Source organism: Mixophyes fleayi, chromosome 1 (genome assembly GCF_038048845.1).
Source record: "Mixophyes fleayi isolate aMixFle1 chromosome 1, aMixFle1.hap1, whole genome shotgun sequence".
NCBI classification, from domain to species: domain Eukaryota; kingdom Metazoa; phylum Chordata; class Amphibia; order Anura; family Limnodynastidae; genus Mixophyes; species Mixophyes fleayi.
The window spans coordinates 13,049,301-13,069,018 of NC_134402.1; the positions used below are offsets into that span (position 1 = coordinate 13,049,301).

The window sequence follows — 19,718 nt, forward strand, 5'->3', positions numbered from 1 at the left end:
TTATTATTATTATTATTATATACATTATATAATCTATACCTGTTTATACTATATAATAATATAATTTGATATTATATTATCTACTATATAAATGCCTAGTGGCGTGTGTGAAAAAAAAAAAACAAGCTGCAGCGCCACCTGCTGGGCAGAGTTATACACTGACCTATATTGTTCTTGAAGGAGAAGTGACAGTTGGGAGTGGTTGGTGGTTGACGGGGGTGACAGTGGGGAGTTTTTAACACCTTAAGTAGCTTGATGAAGGATGTGGCGATGAAGATGAAGGAAGAGGTGATGGAGAAAAATGATGAGGTGGTGACATGTGGACAAAACCACGTTAAAAAAGGGTGCTTGCGTCGGGAAGTAACGCTCTTCCCCTGCGGAGGCCTGGGCTAGGCCCAAATGCATGACAAGAACCTTTTTAACACCTTAAGTAGCTTGATTTGACTAGAATGCATGAGTATCATGCACGGGTTAACTTGTAATATTATATATTATTATTATTTTTATTATACACATTATATAATCTGTTGCGCAACTCTGCTACTCATGGCGTTTTGTTTAGAATTTAATTTTGCTGTTTCATTATGTAATATTGTACTTCGCTATTGTACAGTGCGGCAGAAGCTTTGTGGTTCCTTATAAATAAATGATAATAACAGTTAAAAAAAATATTACAAAGAGATAGATTATTAACAGGCAAAATACAGGACATGCAAGAAGCATAAATGCAAGAACAGTGGGAAAATAAGCATAAAACCTTCCATAAAACAGAAGGTACACAGTACAAGGACACACAGGTGGATTAGGTGGTGCAAGACAAGAAGATAGTTGGAGAGAGGACCCTGTACGTGAGAGCTTACAATCTAATAGCGTAAGATTGCAGCCATCAATTATTACAATGGAGTTTCTTGTTTTAGAAAGGGTGAATAATATCTTTTATTAGTAATAATCATATACCTTATGAGGCACACAAACAGGACACATAGGTAATTGTTACTAACTTTGTACAGTGAACTGGAGGCTGGATGTTGAGTTTCCAATAGAATTCTTAGCAATGCAGCTGTACAACCCTTCATCAGACATTTTCACGCCCTGTATCTCCAACCGGAGAGAATCTCTCGTGGATATCACCCGTATCCTCTGCGTGGGGGCCCCGTGAGAGGTGGTGCTTGCTATTAGATTTCCATCCTTGTACAGCATTAGCTCTGAGAAAGGGTTGCTGTCCACGGCACAGTGAATAATGGCCAGATTCCCCCGCTGGGTCTCCAGGAATGAGGTGAGAGTTGGAACTCTTGGGGCATCTACAAGGTTGAGATGAAAGTGATGACAGTAAGTTCCACGGCATCGCCAACATCACTTACACAAATGGAGGCAGGATCTGGATTTTTAGTTGTGCCAAAATGTAGTTGCACTTTTATAGGCTGATTTATCAAATGGTGAAAAGCCCCATTACCAGCGACAACAGGTGTCTTCACAAGAGATAGGCTATTTTTTCCCTTTTTGCCCTATAAGTACTCAGGTTACTGAATAGGGAAGCATATTTAACACTATTACCGCTGTAATACCTCTTCCGTCATCACCATCTCAAGATAACAGATGACAAGCATTAAAATACATGCTTTATTGTTTGAATAATGCAGTTTTATATGCAATTTTTATAAAAATAAATTTTATCTATTTTTTACTTTCCTTTTTAAATATTAGGGAAACTAGAAGCCAGGTTTCAGATCCACTGCATATGTGCAAGTCTTATAGTTCATGCATGTACCTATCTACAGAGGCTGACCTGGTAAATCTGCAAGTTAACCCTTACCTCTATGAGTCAGTATCGTCCAAGGACATTTTTTTATATAAATTGCGGTGAAAATGGGTCTTTTATTGCTGCTAAGAGCAGCAATAATAAAATCAGCTTTATTGCTGGATAAATAGGCCCCTTATCTGCCATCTTTTATATAAACCTTTACATTCTCTTTTGTCTTTTTTAACCCCTTTGAGTATTTCATACTTAAATACAACTTCTTACAGTTTGGCAGATATCAGTTTGCCTCTTCATGGGTGGAAAAAATTAAAACTTATAAAGAGGTAAGAAAATACGTTTTACATATCGGATTGAACTGGATAAATGTCAATTTGTATCTGCCAAGCTTGAAAAAGTAATGTTTTTTTTAATTATATTTACATAGATAAACTTAAGCTGGTGCGATGGCTCAATCAGGGATCATTTTACAGTTTGACAGTATCTTCTGAGCTATTCTGAGATGAGCAACCCCAAGAGACATGAAATAGTAAATGGATTCTATAACTGTTCTATTGTTGATTGTTCTGTACATGGTCCAGTGGAGAATGAGGCCCAGATTGTGTTCTATGAACCAAACCTGACAATGAAACTTCCTACAGTAACAACTCATTGTCAGGGACCTACATAAAGACATAATTTTGACCTCGGCTTCATCTGTTTTATGAAGTCCCTGATGCTATGTAATGATCTACGTCACATATCCCATATGGTAAGATAAGGTAAACGTACACATAATGTTTAAGACAACGGGTGGAGAAGAGTCGCTGCCTTTGTCGTTCTGCACCTTGCAGTAATAGTACCCAGCATCATGGCTGGTGGCTTCCTGGAAGAGTAGAGACCTCACAGACCCTTCCTTAATCCAGACATTATTCTTATACCAGCTGTAGTGAACCTCATCGGGTTTGGCTCCAGGGACGTCACATGTCAGTGTCACAGACTCCCCTTCTCTGATATCGGGGGAGGGACTCACCATTGTCCAGGCAGCTGTGGAAAACAAGAGTAAATGCTATAAAATTGCACAGTACATAAAACAGAATTTATTTATACTATGCAGAAGAGATGAATAGACTGGTTGTTGTTGGCATATATTTTGGTTAGATCGACAACATCAAAATGCAGGAAAATAATGTGGTCCCTTTGAGTCCAGCATGTAAAGGAGATGTCCACTCAACTTTCTTCTACAATTGAGCTATGAACATTACTATTCAGTTTCCTGCTCATTTATGGTTGAAAGAGTGTAGTACTATTCACTAATACTGACTACCCTGACAGTGACTACAACGACATGGCAATTCCGAAGAGTAATACCCTGACATGAAAAAAAAATTACTTATCATTACACAGAGAAGTGATGTGACGATGTGTTGCAGACTGAGGAAAATGATGTCACGTCAAAACGTGACTCCTCTTAAAAACGATGGACGGACCAGGGGGGTAAAGGTAAGATTAACCCTAACCCTAACTCCTAACCTTAACTCCTAGCCCTAACCTTAACTCCTACCCCTAACCTTAACTCCTAACGATAACCCTAACTCCTAACCCTAACCCTAACTCCTAACCCTAACTCTTAACCTTAACTCCTAACCTTAACTCCTAACCCTAACTCTTAACCTTAACTCCTAACCTTAACTCCTAACCCTAACTCCTAACCTTAACTCCTAAACCTAACCTTAACTCCTACCCCTAACCTTAACTCCTACCCCTAACCTTAACTCCTAACCCTAACTCCTAACCTTAACTCCTAACCCTAACTCCTAACCTTAACTCCTAACCCTAACCTTAACTCCTAACCCTAACCTTAACTCCTAACCCTAACCCTAACTCCTAACCTTAACTCCTAACCCTAACCTTAACTCCTAACCTTAACTTCTAACCCTAACTCCTAACCTTAACTCCTAACCCTAACTCCTAACCTTAACTCCTAAACCTAACCTTAACTCCTACCCCTAACCCTAACTCCTAACCCTAACCCTAACCCCTAACCTTAACTCCTAACCCTAACCCTAATTCCTAACCTTAACTCCTACCCCTAACCTTAACTCCTAACCCTAACCTTAACTCCTAACCTTAACTCCTAACCCTAACCCCTAAAATAATGCTTACATTGGATGAATGGCAGCTGGGTCCATTGATTGGCGCTTTAAAAAGAGTCGCGTTTTGACGTGACATAATTTTCCTTAGTCAGCAACACATCGGGTCATCACATCACTTCATCTGTGTCATGGTAAGTCGTTGGAATTGCCACGTCGTTGTAGTCGATGTCGGGGTAGTCAGTATCGATAAACTGACTACCACCGGGTGGAAAAACAATGTTTAAACTTCTTAGACTCTCTAGCAGTTAAGTAAACTGTTCTGCAGCAACAATGTTTCATTAAAGGAACAAATTGTTAGTTATTTCAACTAACAGAACAAATATTGCAGAGCTAAAGAGGGCAAGATCTCCTCATCTAGTCTCCTCTACTCCTATAGTTCTGCTACTTTGTACTTTATAATGTTATAGTTATAATGTTGTTGTTTTTGGTGGAATTAGTCTTTAATGAGTAATGATGACAGAATTTGGAGAGCAGTTAATGAATTTTAGTTATGTTTGATGCATCCACTAATATAATTACAGGAACGTTTAACACAACCTTAATAAACATTTCCAGAATAAAGGTAAATAAATAAAATAGACAATAAATATAGTTAAGATTCAGCAAAATATCAGGTACAGAGATTTTCATTGTTGAAGACAAATTATACAATATGCTAACTTCTCTGTATTTGTTCTTTATTTAAATAACTAGAAATATTATATACCACTTCCTCTAAATCCTCATAAAGTTTCATTTCCATCTGATACTTTTTATATGTGTTATTTCATGGTCTTTCTAGCTTACAGCTGCACTTCTGCATTTCTAGATGTGAAACTTACAAATCAAATAATCACAAGCAGGAATTGAATGTTAACACTTAATTATGGGGTTCATTGAACAATTGTGTCACCATATAAAACATAAAACATAAAACATATAAATGCGAAGATAACGGGCTCTGTCCTTACCCAGCACCCGAAGGAAACCCACGCCACACAGATAAAGCCATGGTTGGGAATCAAACTCATGACCCCAGGGCTGTGAGACAGAATTGCTAACCACTGAGCCACCGTGCCGCCCAATCATCTACTGCTTAGCCAACACTCTATAGCCTTTGGATGATACCCATAGAACTTTTAGATTTTAACAAATCCACTTTTGTTTCTTTGCATTTTTTACCTCTGCTACTAGTACAAGTTTACTCACAGAAGACGATAAGTTGGGCCGTTACAGAAGATCCGCTTCCTACAGCATTCTGAACTTCACATCGATATTCGCCATGGTCATCTCTGGAGATACTGTGAAAAGGGACAAAGCTGTCTCTGGAAAATTGCCTTCCATTCTTGTACCAGGTGTAACTATTAACTCCAGGGTTGCTGCTGTTAACATGACAGACCAGAGTCACAGAATTTCCCTGTTTAATATTTTCTCCAGAAGGTTGGAAAATGACTTTTACTCCTTTGGGAGGATCTAAAGATGTATAAATGAAAGATTAGTCACCATTCTAGTTATGACAATTCATTCTCAATTCCTAGAAAAAAAAAAATGCTTGGGTTGAAGCCACCAATCTCTAACCTGATTTTTCCTAAAATTTTGACAGAAACTTAAGTTACCATTCAAAAACGGGACTTACGACAGTGAAAGCAATTTCCTGCATTTCTGTCCGGCGCTGCCCCCGCTTCCTCCCAGTGCAGGGAAGGCGCCTGACAGACTCGGCCGGGGGTGTCCTGTTACCAAGCAACAGGTATGCAGCGTCCCCAGCCGTCCTCTGATGTGTCCCGTTGCTAGACAACGGGGTGCTTCCTTCGGCGGTCAGCGTGTTCTGACCGCCCCCCTGCGCGCCCTATCGCTTCCTCTCTACTCCTAATTAAAACCCGCTCTAGCTCCATTAGGGTGCCAGAGTATCAGGTTTCCTGCCTCTAGCTTTACCATTTGATTTAGTTACCTGTTGTGACCCAGCTTTCCTGACCATTCTCCTGCTCCTGCACTGTTCCTGTTGTAACCCCGCTTGCTGTCCTTTCTCCTGGAGTTGCCCAGTTCTGTTCCCATGAATTTGGCCTGCCTGACTACTCTTCGGATTATCCTTTGGCTCTGTTTACTCTTGATTGGCTTTTAACTCGGACCGTTTGACCTCTCTACTGCTACACCAGCAACTGGCTAGTGGGACCACGACCTGCAAGCCGTCCAAACCCCCTTGCAGGGGTCCCTGGTGAATACCAGGGGCACGTTTAACTCCACACCCGCTAGTTCAGTGGCGCTAATACCGGTTAGTGGAACCTGTGCTTCTGCACTTCAGCCGAGCCTGACAATTTCATATCCGATTGCAACTGACACTTACAACTGCCCACGATTTGAAGAGTGGAACGGAGGTTGGGAAGGGGCAGAACGACGTAGACAATGTACAGTAAGGAAGTGCCGAGGAAGTGCCTTCGCAGATGCGGCCGATTTGAATTCATGACATCTTGAACGTACATATTGTTTAGCCGAATCACTTACACCAGCTACAGGGCAGGTGTAAGAGCCGACCGATAGTGATGACTACACGTATGTATGCCAGAACATGTATTTTCAAATATGCATTTTATGTACATTAAGCACATCCTGATTTATGTATTTCATGTAAAAAAAACTATTAATGATTATAGCATTAAGAGTTGTAAATTAAATTTATATATTTTTTACTTGTACTTATACCCATTTTCAAATGGCAACATATCTCTAGACACCTGTTCTACTGTTATTAAACCCGTTTGCCAACTTTAACCCACAGGATGCTGTTGAAGGAAAGAATGAATGATAGGTGAGTGGCTGACCCAGGGGTAAAACCAGATAGGAATTATGCAGAACACTCTACCATAATGCACCAATTTAAATAGGGGTTACATACATTTAATAAAACTATTAAAATCTATTAAAAGTATTATAGTGCTGAAACCTTTGTGCCCTACCTCCCACATAATCATCTTCCCACAAATATAAAACAGTTAAAAAACAGTGAAGGCAGTGGGGAATTACATGGTGGTGCTAAGTATTGCCATCACACCAAGGGCAGGAATGTTTTGAAGATCTACCAGAGCATCATTTCTGTTTAGCTGCTAGACCCAGAGTGTTCAACTATCATTATGGTTGACATCTCTGTGGCTTCTTTTGTGATCACCGCAGTCTCCTTGATGGCAGCAGCTGCCGCCACAGCTTCTGTGGACACACGGAGCAAGTGTTCTGGCTCTATGCCCAGCAGTGGGCATGATGTTATAGAAAAGTACCAGGCACCCAGCTACTCAGAACTGTCAAATAGCCATCAGGGTGCCCATGTAGCACAAAAGTAAAAACCTGCACCAGAACCAGAAGAAGATGGATCCTCAGTTGGGATAAATGGTAAAGGACAGTCATGGTCTTAAGATTTATACAATGACTAGTTCATCTTACATGCCTCCACCTTCTACTGTCTCTCCTCATCCAACACCCGCTAAAATTGTTATTCTTATACCTTATGTATATTGTTATACATTTGTACCATGATCCCCTCACTGTACAGTGCTGTATAATTTGTTGGAACTTTAAAAGTAGAGGATGATAATAATAATAATAATAAGATATGTTCCATTCCAACAAGCATTCTATTTGTGTGGAGTTTGTACGTTCATGTGTGTTTCCTACAGTTGCTCCAGTTCTCCTGCTCCTCCCACAGCCCAAAAAACATATTGATAGGTTAAATGGCTTTTGACAAAAGTAAACCTGGTGTGTGTGTTTGTGTGGTTACACATCAGTGCACTGTGGCCGGGACTGTTGTAAATCATTAAACATTCTATGTAAAACATTGCATAATGCTGGTTCTATATAAATAAAGGATAATACTATGTATAATAATGCTACAAACCGACTATGAGTAGAAGGATCCTCTACTGACTTAATCTGATCTAGTAAAGGTTTAGAATTTAAAACATTTACACAAACAATTTAACATGTTAGGGAGCATTCTAAGATATTTCCTAGTGACACCTAGCTAATAGTCTAACTTGCTCCTGACAGATAAAAGCTCATTGCTGATTGGTTGCTAAGATTCTGTGCAAATGTTTCACCTAAAAAAATTCTACAGCAATTACTTTCTTCATATTTAAATTAATACTGAACCTGTTACTGCTGTATACTGTAATTGACTCATAAGCTATATTAATGGGACTGTATAATAACTACTGAACAGGCATATAGCAGTGAATGCCCAATGCATATGTGCTGCTCAGAAGAAGCTGAGCAGTGGTCTTGGGGGGGAGCAGGGGCCTTAGAGGGGAATTATCTGGCATTGCCAGGTCATATGGGCAATGTAAATTACAGCAAATTATTTAGCAAATTTGGAGCATACTGGGTTGATTTGCAAGTGAATTCGATAAAATGGTAATAGCAGAAATTAGGCTGATTTTAAGGATTTGACAAAGCAATTCGTTCATGTCTAGTCCAGACATGAAATCTCTCAGGTAGAAAATGTAATGGGTCACTTTTCATAAACACTTTGCAAGGTAGAGCAAAATAATAAAATGCAAAGTATATCAAGTGTACGTACTCAAGCTAAGTATCTTGGCTGGGATGAAAATCTCCTGGGGTAGATGAGAGCATACAATGAGGTACCCTTGACGTTGGGATGCAGGCTTAAATGGTTTGATCAAAATATGAACCAATACCTTATGTTCTAGATGAGAATATAAAGCTGTAGTCACACAAGAAACTAGAGTCTCTAAGGATTGATACTTAACCTGTCACACTATTACTCATTTCAGGGCTCTATATTTGTCTTCCATGAAAGTTAAATTTAGTGAAAAGATAAACTTTCACTGTCAAATATAAGAAGAGCGTACATGATATATATCTGGCGATAACTGTCCACAAACATCTCACAAGGACTTCCCTCTCAGAAACTATTCACAAAACAGGTAAATGCAATGCTTTCTTATTTGCATGTAATCTTAACAAGTAAAACAAAGTTTGTTAGGGCAGTTAATTGCACATACATAGGTCCCACTCTTTGTGAATTCTCCAGACATCTTAATTTTTACTGAAATACGGTATCCAATGGTGACTTATGGTCCTACTGGTTAAATATTTTTGCCACCAGAAATCTTTAAAGGCTGGCTAACCAGCCTTTAAAGCCTTTAAGGTCAATGGGCCTGAGTCATTAAGGAAAGTAAGGCAAAAAAGGAGTAAATATTGTCTGGGACAAACCATGCTACAATGCAAATTAGATTATTATTTTGCAAATAAGGATAATACTGGCTGTTTTTTCATTTAACACACAAATACTTGATAGCTTTATTTCTACACTGAAATTTAAAGTTGATCTAGAACATGCCCTAACCGCACTATAAATCTGTCCCCATATTTTAAATTGACCTCCTCCTCACATGCAACATGGTTTTTTCCAGGTGCAAAGTTACTCTTTTTTTATGCTTGACTCTCCTTAATGACTCAATGTCTTCTTTTGCAATATTAAGTTAATAAGCATATTGTGCTGAGTCTTTATCTTCACATTATGCTGTTATGCATATTTTAGGTTCCTTTGACCCCTGACCTGACTTCTTGTGTTTCTACACTCCCTCCCCCTAAGCACAGCTGTCTATTACAGCTTCATCTAAGAAGCTGTGAGAAAAGGAAGGTAGAGGTTTGATGTAGCATATTTTAAACCAACACAGAAAATCATGTTCTTATCTGCATTAAAAGAAACAGTCCAACTAAAGGCAAGTTCCCACTGTTAAAGACTGACACTGTTACTAAAGGCATGGGAAGCTGTGCAACAAAACTATCATTAAGTATTTTGTATTCATTCCACTATATAAATATTATGGGAGTTAAAATTAGATTAGAGAGTCTTTATATAAGTCAGTTTATGTTGCCAGATTTCAAAAGCAGCATCTATTACCATTAAACAATTGTGGTTGTGAAGAAAGAGTGGAATTAACAGATTTAGTGAACTCAACGTTACTTGAGAGTCCATGATTATTGCTTAAAAAAACAACGACTTACATGTGACATTGAGGGTAATTTCTTTCTCTGCTTTCTGAGCTCCAACAGAGACTGCGCAGTGAATCTTTTTCTGGTTTTCCATCCAGGTGAAGCTGGTTGTCAGGTTCTTCGTGACAAGAACGCGACTTGTGTCCAAATGCACATTTGTAGATATGAATGACCTCTCTGGGACATAGTCCAGCCAGTCTAGTGACACAGAACCATCTGGACAAAAGTACGGTGTTGAACACTGAAATGTCACTGAATCACCTTCATTCATAGACGTTGGAAACACGACATCTGGAGTGAGTGGTTCATCTGTAGAGACAGCAATGAGATAACCTTCACCACAAACCACTATCCTCTTGCATTTTTGAAAGAATGTTCATGCTAATAAAGTTCTTGAAAATGTTTTTTAAACTCAAAATCACCCCAAAATACAACAATAGACTAGCAGGTTAGACTGAGGACACCAATCATCGGCTGAGTATGATGAACCTCCATGACAGAGTGTGATGAATAGTGAGGGACCAGCAGAATTACTGAACACTTTAGACATGTAATATATTATAGTTCCTTTAATAAGTATATAAATAAACATAATACATTAATTGCCTTTCCATCATTACTAAAAATGTATACACCCTTTAGTAAAATAATGCTAAAACTACAAATACTGACAGAGAGTAAGACAAAGAAATGAGTAAGATTTCTCCTGGACAAACCATGTTACAATACAAGGGGTGCAAGTTAGTTTATTATTTTTTTAACATAAAATAAATACTGGCTGTTTTTTCATGTAGCATACAAATACTTGATAGCTTTATTTTTACACTGAACTTTCATCCAGGACATGCCCTACTCCAACTATAAATCTGTCCCCACATTTCAAATTTACCTCTCCCTCCAATGCAACATGGTTTTGCCCAGGTGTGAAGTTTCTCCTTTTTTGTGCTTTCCTTTCCTTAATGAATCATCCCCAAAGAGATAGATAGACCATGATAATACCATACTTGCCGACATTTTCAAGACGGAGTCCAGGAACTGCCTGGGGGGAGGTGGGGGTTTCGGGGGCGGGGCTACAAATCACACAGAGAATTGCGGCATTTTGTAACTAATTCTGCCCACTTCACTAGGAAGTGGGCAGATGCGGGAGGCTGACATTCTCTCCCGGGAGACCTACCCAGAATCCGGGAGTCTCCAAGACATTCCAGTAGAGTTGGCAAGTATGGATAATACATATGCAATTTGAGAAAGCTGTATCACATTACAGCTATTTCTCTTAAGATTAATTGAATTGTTTTGTCAACAATCTGTATGGCCATCAGTTTTGTACAATATTGAGACTTACCAGTCACTTGTAACGTGACCCCCTTCTTGTCTAGCCATTTATTGTTATTTATTATCTCAAATCGAAATTGAAATGTTCCCGCATCTCCTTTCTGAAGATCTTTTATAAGGACACTACAGTTTTTTGGAGAGGAACTCCCCAGAAATTCCACTCTTCCAGCATATTCCTTATCAGATGTACCCATAGGATGGTACATCACCTTCCGGTTATTATCATAGTCCTTGTACCAGATCTTATCAATTCCTTCCACAGGCTGGATGTCATTGGGGTAATCAAAGCTGCAGGGGATGAAGGCACATGATCCAGGAACACTGTTCATTGTTTCAGGGCACTTTACTACCCAGTTAGAGTAAACTCCTATAAGAATATAGACAACAGAAGTCACGGTTACTGATTTATATCCAAAGATGTTCAAATTATATATGCTTAAATAGTCATCTGTTACCTGCGATACCCCAGTATAATATAAAGGGCATACAAATTATATGTCTTGTTATTATTATATGTTACTGTTCAGCTCTAGCTTGTATTGTTGCTGAAATAAACTCTGTTAGGACACTAGTATTACATTAATATGTAAACAAATGTTTTAGGTTACAAGGGCACATTTAGAGTTAAGAGTATACATCTGCATGTGTAAATGCATAAATAAATGTATATATCCACATTCATCCATACTTCTGAATCACTCAACCATGCACCTACTCAATTTACCATCTCTCTTTCTCCTACTCACGTTCAGTTCACTTCTTTCCAAATATCTCCTCTCTCTCCAGCAACCTATTTCTCCCTCCACCATTTACCCTTCACAACTTCCCTCTTCACTATGGACTGTTTTGAATCCTGCACCCACCTCACTCACCGTCCTATATAAGCAGAAACAAACCTCAAATGCACAATTAAGCCTCACATGTCCTCTTTTTTACCCATAAACTTATGGCTGCTGGCAACATCACATCCAACCCTTGGCCCCATGCAATCCCCACTATTTGCCCACATTCTTTGTTCGACTAGACAACGTTCCATCCACCTTGCATTTCCAATACTTTCCACCCTGACCACATATCTACACTACCCTCCCCCTTTCCTGTACATTTTGGAATGTGATATCTGTTTTGTAACAAACTTGCCTCAATCCATGATCTATTAATTTAAAAATCTCTCAGCCTCCATGCCATTACAGAAACCTAGCACTTTTCTGACACTTTCTTCTGACACTATATCTCCAGCAGCTCTCTCCTGTTGGGTAGTCTTCTTCTACTTTCTCCATACTAGATACTTCCATAAACCTATGCTCTATTTTCTCCTCTCCACCTTTGTTTTGCTGTCATTTATCACCTCTCAGATCCAGTTTCCCAATTCCCTTGACAATTTTCCGGCCTGTATCACTTATTTTCTACCCTTTGACCTGCCTACACTCATACTAGGTGATTTCTACATTTTCATTGACTATCTCTGCTGCCACCAATTTTATTTCACTTACTGCATCATTTAGTATCTTCCTGTGGACTTCATCTCCCACCCACTTTGATGGACACTTCCTTGACTTTGTCTTCTCCTGCTTCTACTCTATCTCCAGGTTTCTCCAACTTGGCCTTCTCACATTTTGACCACAACCTTATGCTCACCATGCACCCAAATCTACACACACAGTGACACCTAAATACTCTCGACCTGATGCACTATCATGGCCTGCCCTGACCTAGCTGCTTCTTTCTACAATAACACACTCACTCTAGCCCTAACACATGCGACTACAGCAATCACATACAGTGTTTGATGATCATCAACCATGGCGCACCAAACAGACCCACCATCTGCAAAAGTGCTTCAGCATTGCTGATTGTGACCGGAGTAAATCTTGCTCCAAAGCAAATTTCCTCCACTATAAGATTATCCCTAAATCTTACAACACAGCCTTCTCACTTACCAAGCGAACATACTTAATGTCTCTATCATCCACTCAGTCCTCTAAGCCCGAAGGCCTCTCTGCCACCTTCAACTCGCTTCTCTGCCGATTGTACCTTCCCCTTCATCCCTCATTGCCCATGATTGTACCATGACATCAAAGACAAATTCAACACCGTTCCACAATGAGTCCTCATGACAAATTCTGCCTGCTCCACCCTCCTTTTCCTACAATTCTCAAGCCAACTACCATCCTACTTCTGTCCTACACTTTGCCTACAAACTACTGTGGGTGACCTGTGTACAACCACCAATCTCACATTATCTCCTTTCACTTCCTTATTGACTCTATCATCATCATCACCATTTATTTATATAGCGCCACTAATTCCGCAGTGCTATACAGAGAACTCACTCACATCAGTCCCTGCCCCATTGGAGCTTACAGTCTAAATTCCCTAACATACACACACACAGAAAAAGAGACTAGGGGCAATTGTTAGCGGCCAATTAACCTCCAAGTATGTTTTTGGAATGTGAGAGGAAACCGGAGCACCCGGAGGAAACCCACAGAAACACGGGGAGAACATAGAAACTTCTCACAGATAAGGCCGTGGTCGGGAATTGAACTCATGACCCCAGTGACTCTATGCAATTTGGCTTCTGCCCCTGACATTCCAGTCTGCCAAAAGTGGCCAGTGATCTAATTACAGCACATTTTAAGAGTCACTTGTCCATATTTACCCTCCTGGCTGCTTCGGACACTATAGATAATCCTTGTCTCCTGAACACAGTTCATTCTATTTGTCGTTATGACACAGTTCTTTCCTGGTTCATTTCCAGCCGAAGGAATCATCCTTCAGTGTCTCTACCTGGTATATCTTTCCCTCTACTCCCACTATCTGTTGGGAACCCAAAAAGCTCTGTTCTGTGGCATTTGCTCTCTCACTGAATAACTCACTGATACTCACTACACAGACATACATCATACCGAATCTCCTAAAACTTCCTAAAAAACAGTATGACATTAAATGAGATCTTCACACAAAATGTAAAATTTAGTTTTATATGGAGTTCAGTAAACTCCAATAAAAAATAAAATAAAAGAATCCTTTTAATTGACACTTTCTGAGGATTCAGATGTTATTGGTATTTAACTTATAAAGCATCTAGCAGTGGAAAGGAAGTGGCTACACTTCCCAAAAATACTCAAAAAGAACAGATGGTCAAAACCACAGCGCTCAGCTAATATATACAAATATAGAACTATTACTATGGTTAAAAGTGAGAAGCACTTGTAAACCGTTAATGATCAATATGATAACACAATTTTATTTATTGACAATATAAAAATGACAGCTACGTATCTGCAGTTACCTCTTAAAACCTAATATGAGAGCTTAACCGTGTCATAAAACATTGCAAGGTCAAAAAATAAGACCACACAGATCCACCTCATGGGTTTCCCACCTCACTTAGATCATGTCCCAAAATATCACAGTTCAAACATTACAGAGATATGGTATTATGCAGTCACCTTGCCACAGATAATGGGCCAATTAATGATATATACCTCTGTAAGTCAACATAGGGCATATGAACAGATCTGTGGACCACGTCCCACTAACATATTTTTACCTTTTGTACAAATCAGTTCTATTGTTCTATTGTTCTGCTATCCTAATATAACTATTATTGTACAGTGTAAGAGATGAATGAGGCTAATACAATGGATGAGTCTCATATATTGCCATGAAAACAGATGGGGCTTTTTTTTTTATAACACATAGACAAGTTGGATGAGAGCAAAAGGTTAATTTGCTTTGACAAAAAAATACTAAAACGTGTCACTATGGATCTTGTGACATTGGGTGGCAGGAAGCCATGTTCTATAATATTATATATTGCTTACATGAAACTTAAGACCTAAATCCCCCAAGCTATGTGTTATTATCATAAGTTACAATCTATATGGCAAACGCATGCAGTGTCAGCCGAGTTTAAGCAAGTTACTAATGTTAATTATAGTTTTATTTATTTTATTTCTTCAAAGACTTTTCTGCTATAATAGGAAACTGATACTAATGAAATACTGTACCTGAAACACAGAACAAAGCCAGGAGAACTGACGTCAGCTTCAACATTCTGTATCTTCTGTGAAGGAAACAAGTCAAAGTCAATGTGATTTCATTTCAACTTTTGTTGAAATTTTGTGTTTTTATATTTTGTGTTTTTATACTTTTCAGGTATTGTTTAATAACGTTTACATGTAACATGTAATTATGTACAATGGATCTTACTTTCCTGCATGTTTGCATTTATTAACATAAACAGGAGTTATCAAAGAGGTTGCTTTGGTACAATTGTAAGCCACAATGGGGCAGGGACAGATGTGAGTGTCAAATATTCACTGTACAGCGCTGCGGAACTGGTGGCGCTATATAAATAAATGAAAAAGATTGTAAGGTCAGTGGAATATGAATATAGACAATAGAACAGAGATTCTCACTGGTGTCTCTGGATTGGATGAAAATGGCAAATTCGAGCTTGGTATTAATCGTGGTAACTTCTGAACACTTGATGAACTTCTTCTATACTGTCTGCCTCTTGTATGTAACAGGCGTGTACACCGCAGCGGCATTAAACACAGACACCATTCAAAGCTCTCCCAGCAGAACTCTGTCAAAACCAAGAATCGACATTTCACACTGATAAGTTGTACAAATTCATTACATTTTCATTAAAAAAAATTAAATTATTAGATTGTTTAAATCTCCAAATATCATCTTATATATTCAGAGAGGGCCTGATTAACTAAGGGACTTAAATGCCGATACGTGCCGTGGGTTGTATAAAAGTGCTCTGCGCATGCCCAGAAACTAACCATACGCCAGAGAACGCAGCAACATCCAATTCATCTTCCAGCGTAAAGGACCCTGACTACAACCTATGATTTCGTGGGCAGAAAGGCCAGGGGACTGGGTGTATGCCCGTAGTCAATGTACAGTAAGGACGTGCCAAGCTCAAGCACACGCAGCAGCGTCCAATTAAAGCTTTGGGCATCTCTCAGGTACGTGTTTTTCAGTCCTATCACTTGCTCCAGCTACAGGTCAGGTGTACGTGCTGATTAGTAGTGATGACGGCTGTGTATGCAGCTAGAACATGTGTTTGCAATCAGGGGTAACTGTAAAAAATTATTTTATGTCCACTAGATATTAATAAAAACTGTTTTTTTTTATTTTGTAATGTTTTGTCGCTAATAGTTTTTTTTTTTCTCAGTGTCCTTTTCTGATTTTATATTTCACATGGGGATTGGACATATCCTGCAGTATCTTCTATGTTAGAGCAGAGCAGACCTACACCTGTATTCCTCAACAGATGTATCTTCAGATCCTCCCCATGTTGAATACGGATGTGTGTATGCCCCATATATGGGCAAAAAACGTACCATATGTTTATTTTGTTTTCTTTAATGAATCAGAGACCTAGGGCTAGATTTACTAAGCTGCGGGTTTGAAAAAGTGGGGATGTTGCCTATAGCAACCAATCAGATTCTAGCTTTCATTTATTTAGTACATTTTACAAAATGACAGCTAGAATCTGATTGGTTGCTATAGGCAACATCCCCACTTTTTCAAACCCGCAGCTTAGTAAATATAGCCCAGAATGTTTAGGTAGAGATGGAGCAACACAACTAAAAACAATATCTCAATCCAGATCACGCCAGTATGGAGCACATGTTCCATGCCATGCCCTATGAATCCTTCCTACTCACATGCATTGACTCAATGGATGAAACCGGGGGCCACACAGCTCGCTAGTGTGGCCCTGTGCATCATGACACAGAGTACACTGTGTGTTCTACACATATATCATATTATTATTAGTGTGTATTGTTATTCATTTTTACTACCTATAGCAGCAGCATATTCTCAAATACTCAACAGTCAAAGAAACAAGTTCAATATAATAATAATAATAATAATAATAATAGGTGATACAATAAAACAGAACTTGAGATCGCCTGCTTAACAATGCTGCCATTGTACTGGTTGGTGCAAAATAAAAGACAAGGTGGAAGACAAACATGTAGCCTGATTATATGTCTGTAATGCATTAAATGAAAAATCTAATATGATTTCATCATCGTCATCATCAGCTATTTATATAGCGCCACTAATTCCGCAGCGCTTTACAGAGAACTCACTCACATCAGTCTCTGCCCCAGTGGAGCTTACAGTCTAAATTCCCTAACAGACACACAGAGAGAGACTAGGGTTTATTTGATAGCAGCCAATTAATCTACCAGTATGTTTTTGGATTGTGGGAGGAAACCCACGCAAACACGGGGAGAACATACAAACTCCACACAGAAGGTTGGGAATTGAACTCATGACCCCAGTGCTGTGAGGCAGAAGTGGTAACCACTGAGCCACCGTGCCACCCTAAATTTAGGTCATAGCTAAGATATTAAAAGAAGTTAAAAATAATTGTAATATTTTATTGTATAACGGTATATATTATAAACCAGAGATTAAACTTGCTTTCCTGTAAACCAATTTTACTGTCAAAATAGGAACTGATGGAATCATATGCAATGTGGACCTCATTTATAATGTGCTATTGTGTACGCCTTCGAGCTGGCTTTTGGAGACCTCTTGTGCGTTTAGGAATGCAGTGAGGAGGTAAATGTATTAAGCTGAGAGAGTTTTCCGGCTTTGAAAAACCAATCAGATTCTAGCTATCATTTATTTAGTACATTCTACAAAATGACAGCTAGAATCTGATTGGTTGCTATAGGCCACATCTCCACTTTTCAAACCCGCCGGAAAACTCTCAGCTTGATACATTTACCCTCAGAACTTTCTTTACTACATCTGTCACTTTGTGTGCTTAAAGTTTTCATTTACATTGGTAGAAGTTAATCTAGAAATAACCTATAGCTGAATCACATTCAATAATCTTCCTTCTGAAATTGAAATCTTCTTTATTCATTCCTCTGCAAAACAAGGCTCACCATTGAACCTACTACGTACTTTGAGCGAAACTCCCTCTTCTCTCTTTGACTGGTGCAAACTTTTATTTTTCCTGAGATCTGGCTCTATAAACCCATAAGGATTTTACACAGTGTCTCGCCCAGTTTGCCCTTAGTTAAAAAGGTCCTGTATGTGTTAGAAATAAAAGCCATTCAAATAAGGAATGGAATGACATGTAACAAGAGACATAAATCTAAATCTCAGTTCTCATCTCTAATAAAAGGGGAAGTGAGGAAAATGGTAAAAGCTCAATCACTGAAGAGTGAAAAGTAGAAATGGAAAATGTGGTTCGGAAGTCACTGACGGAAAAGTACTGATTATGCAACTTTTAAAATTATTGACACAAATAACGATGGTGTTAGCAGGTTTTTCAGAACTTGGTTAATTGACTCCAGTTCACCACCCACATAGAAAATGATGGGGGTGGCGGTATTGAGCAATAGTTTGGTAAAATATAACAAATAGCGGAACATAATTAGGCCCGTCCACTGGTGGCGGAAGATGAATAGGGTGTCAGTGGGTATTGGACAGCCGCGTCGCAGGGTGGGTGGAGCTTAGCCAAACAGCGCAAAAAGGGCCAGTGCTGGGTGTGTGAGCCTCACATGGGGACCACAGTCTAAAAATCTCTGGATTCCCTGCTATTAGAAAAGAGGTGGCCATTTTAAACTGAGACCCAGTAAGATAGGTGTGTGGTCCCGGGTCCCTGGCGAGGGGGTGGGGTGTAGACTCCTAACTTCCAGGAGGCACGAAAGTGCTACTGCCCCGAGCCTGTGGTACCCTCAACATATTGAAAGCGAGTGCATGATAGCTGCCAAGAGGACCAGCATACAGAAAGAGGAGGGAGAGCCCCAACTATTGAAGGTCTACAACAAGTAAAAATCAAGGGGGATCCCCACCTTCAGTACCCCAAAAGTAAGATCCACCCAGCAGCCACAGTTTTGGCACCACAGGGTAAAAGGCAGTGGACATCTGTAGAGCCCCATGGAGTACCTCCCTTGGAAAGACCCCCATACTGCCTTTGGTGCTGCACGGGGAGTGCGACTGGGGTGGAGGTTGGAGGTGGTATGGCAGAGCAGTCCCTGTATGAGGGGATGTTTGCACCTCATGAAATTAGGGTGACCCTGGATATTGGGATGAAGGTCCCGGAGGATCTGGTAGGTGGCACACAAACATGGGGAGAACATACAAACTCCACACAGATGGTTGGGAATTGAACTCATTACCTCAGCGCTGTGAGGCAGAAGTGCTAACCACTGAGCCACAGTGCTGCCCACATATAATGTTGTTCTTTAAAATAAATATCCTGTATAGAAAGTGGTCACATGCAAATCCTATTATATCAATCAACATTGCGTTGTCATTCCCCAAGGAGATTTTGGGTTCTGTGTCTTGCCCCAAAACATTCACCAGGATGCCAGTGTTCATTACACACTGATGTCATTGCTTACAGGTATGATTATATGACATCACTAAAAAACAACATGTCACAATAGTGAGGCTTTGTTATAAGTTAGTAGAGAATGCTTAAATCTCTGTCCCTTCAAAAAAAAATAAAAAAA

The 19,718-nt window shown here is 39.4% G+C and overlaps 1 protein-coding gene across 3 annotated transcripts in view; it reads right to left on the reverse strand.

Annotated features, from left to right (window-relative positions):
• Positions 1-19,718, reverse strand: part of SIGLEC1 (sialic acid binding Ig like lectin 1) — a 59,326-nt gene that overhangs the window by 38,773 nt on the left and 835 nt on the right. For 2 of the 3 annotated variants that reach the window (XM_075189517.1, XM_075189516.1), the window contains exons 2-7: positions 15,222-15,277; positions 11,216-11,572; positions 9,886-10,182; positions 5,080-5,343; positions 2,528-2,782; positions 1,002-1,301 (exon numbers count right to left, since the gene is read on the reverse strand). In XM_075189517.1, the coding sequence (XP_075045618.1) occupies positions 1,002-1,301; positions 2,528-2,782; positions 5,080-5,343; positions 9,886-10,182; positions 11,216-11,572; positions 15,222-15,267 (1,519 nt within the window). In that variant the 5' untranslated portion in view covers positions 15,268-15,277. The remainder of the gene's footprint in view (positions 1-1,001; positions 1,302-2,527; positions 2,783-5,079; positions 5,344-9,885; positions 10,183-11,215; positions 11,573-15,221; positions 15,278-19,718) is intronic. The other variant, XM_075189522.1, reaches the window with a different exon arrangement.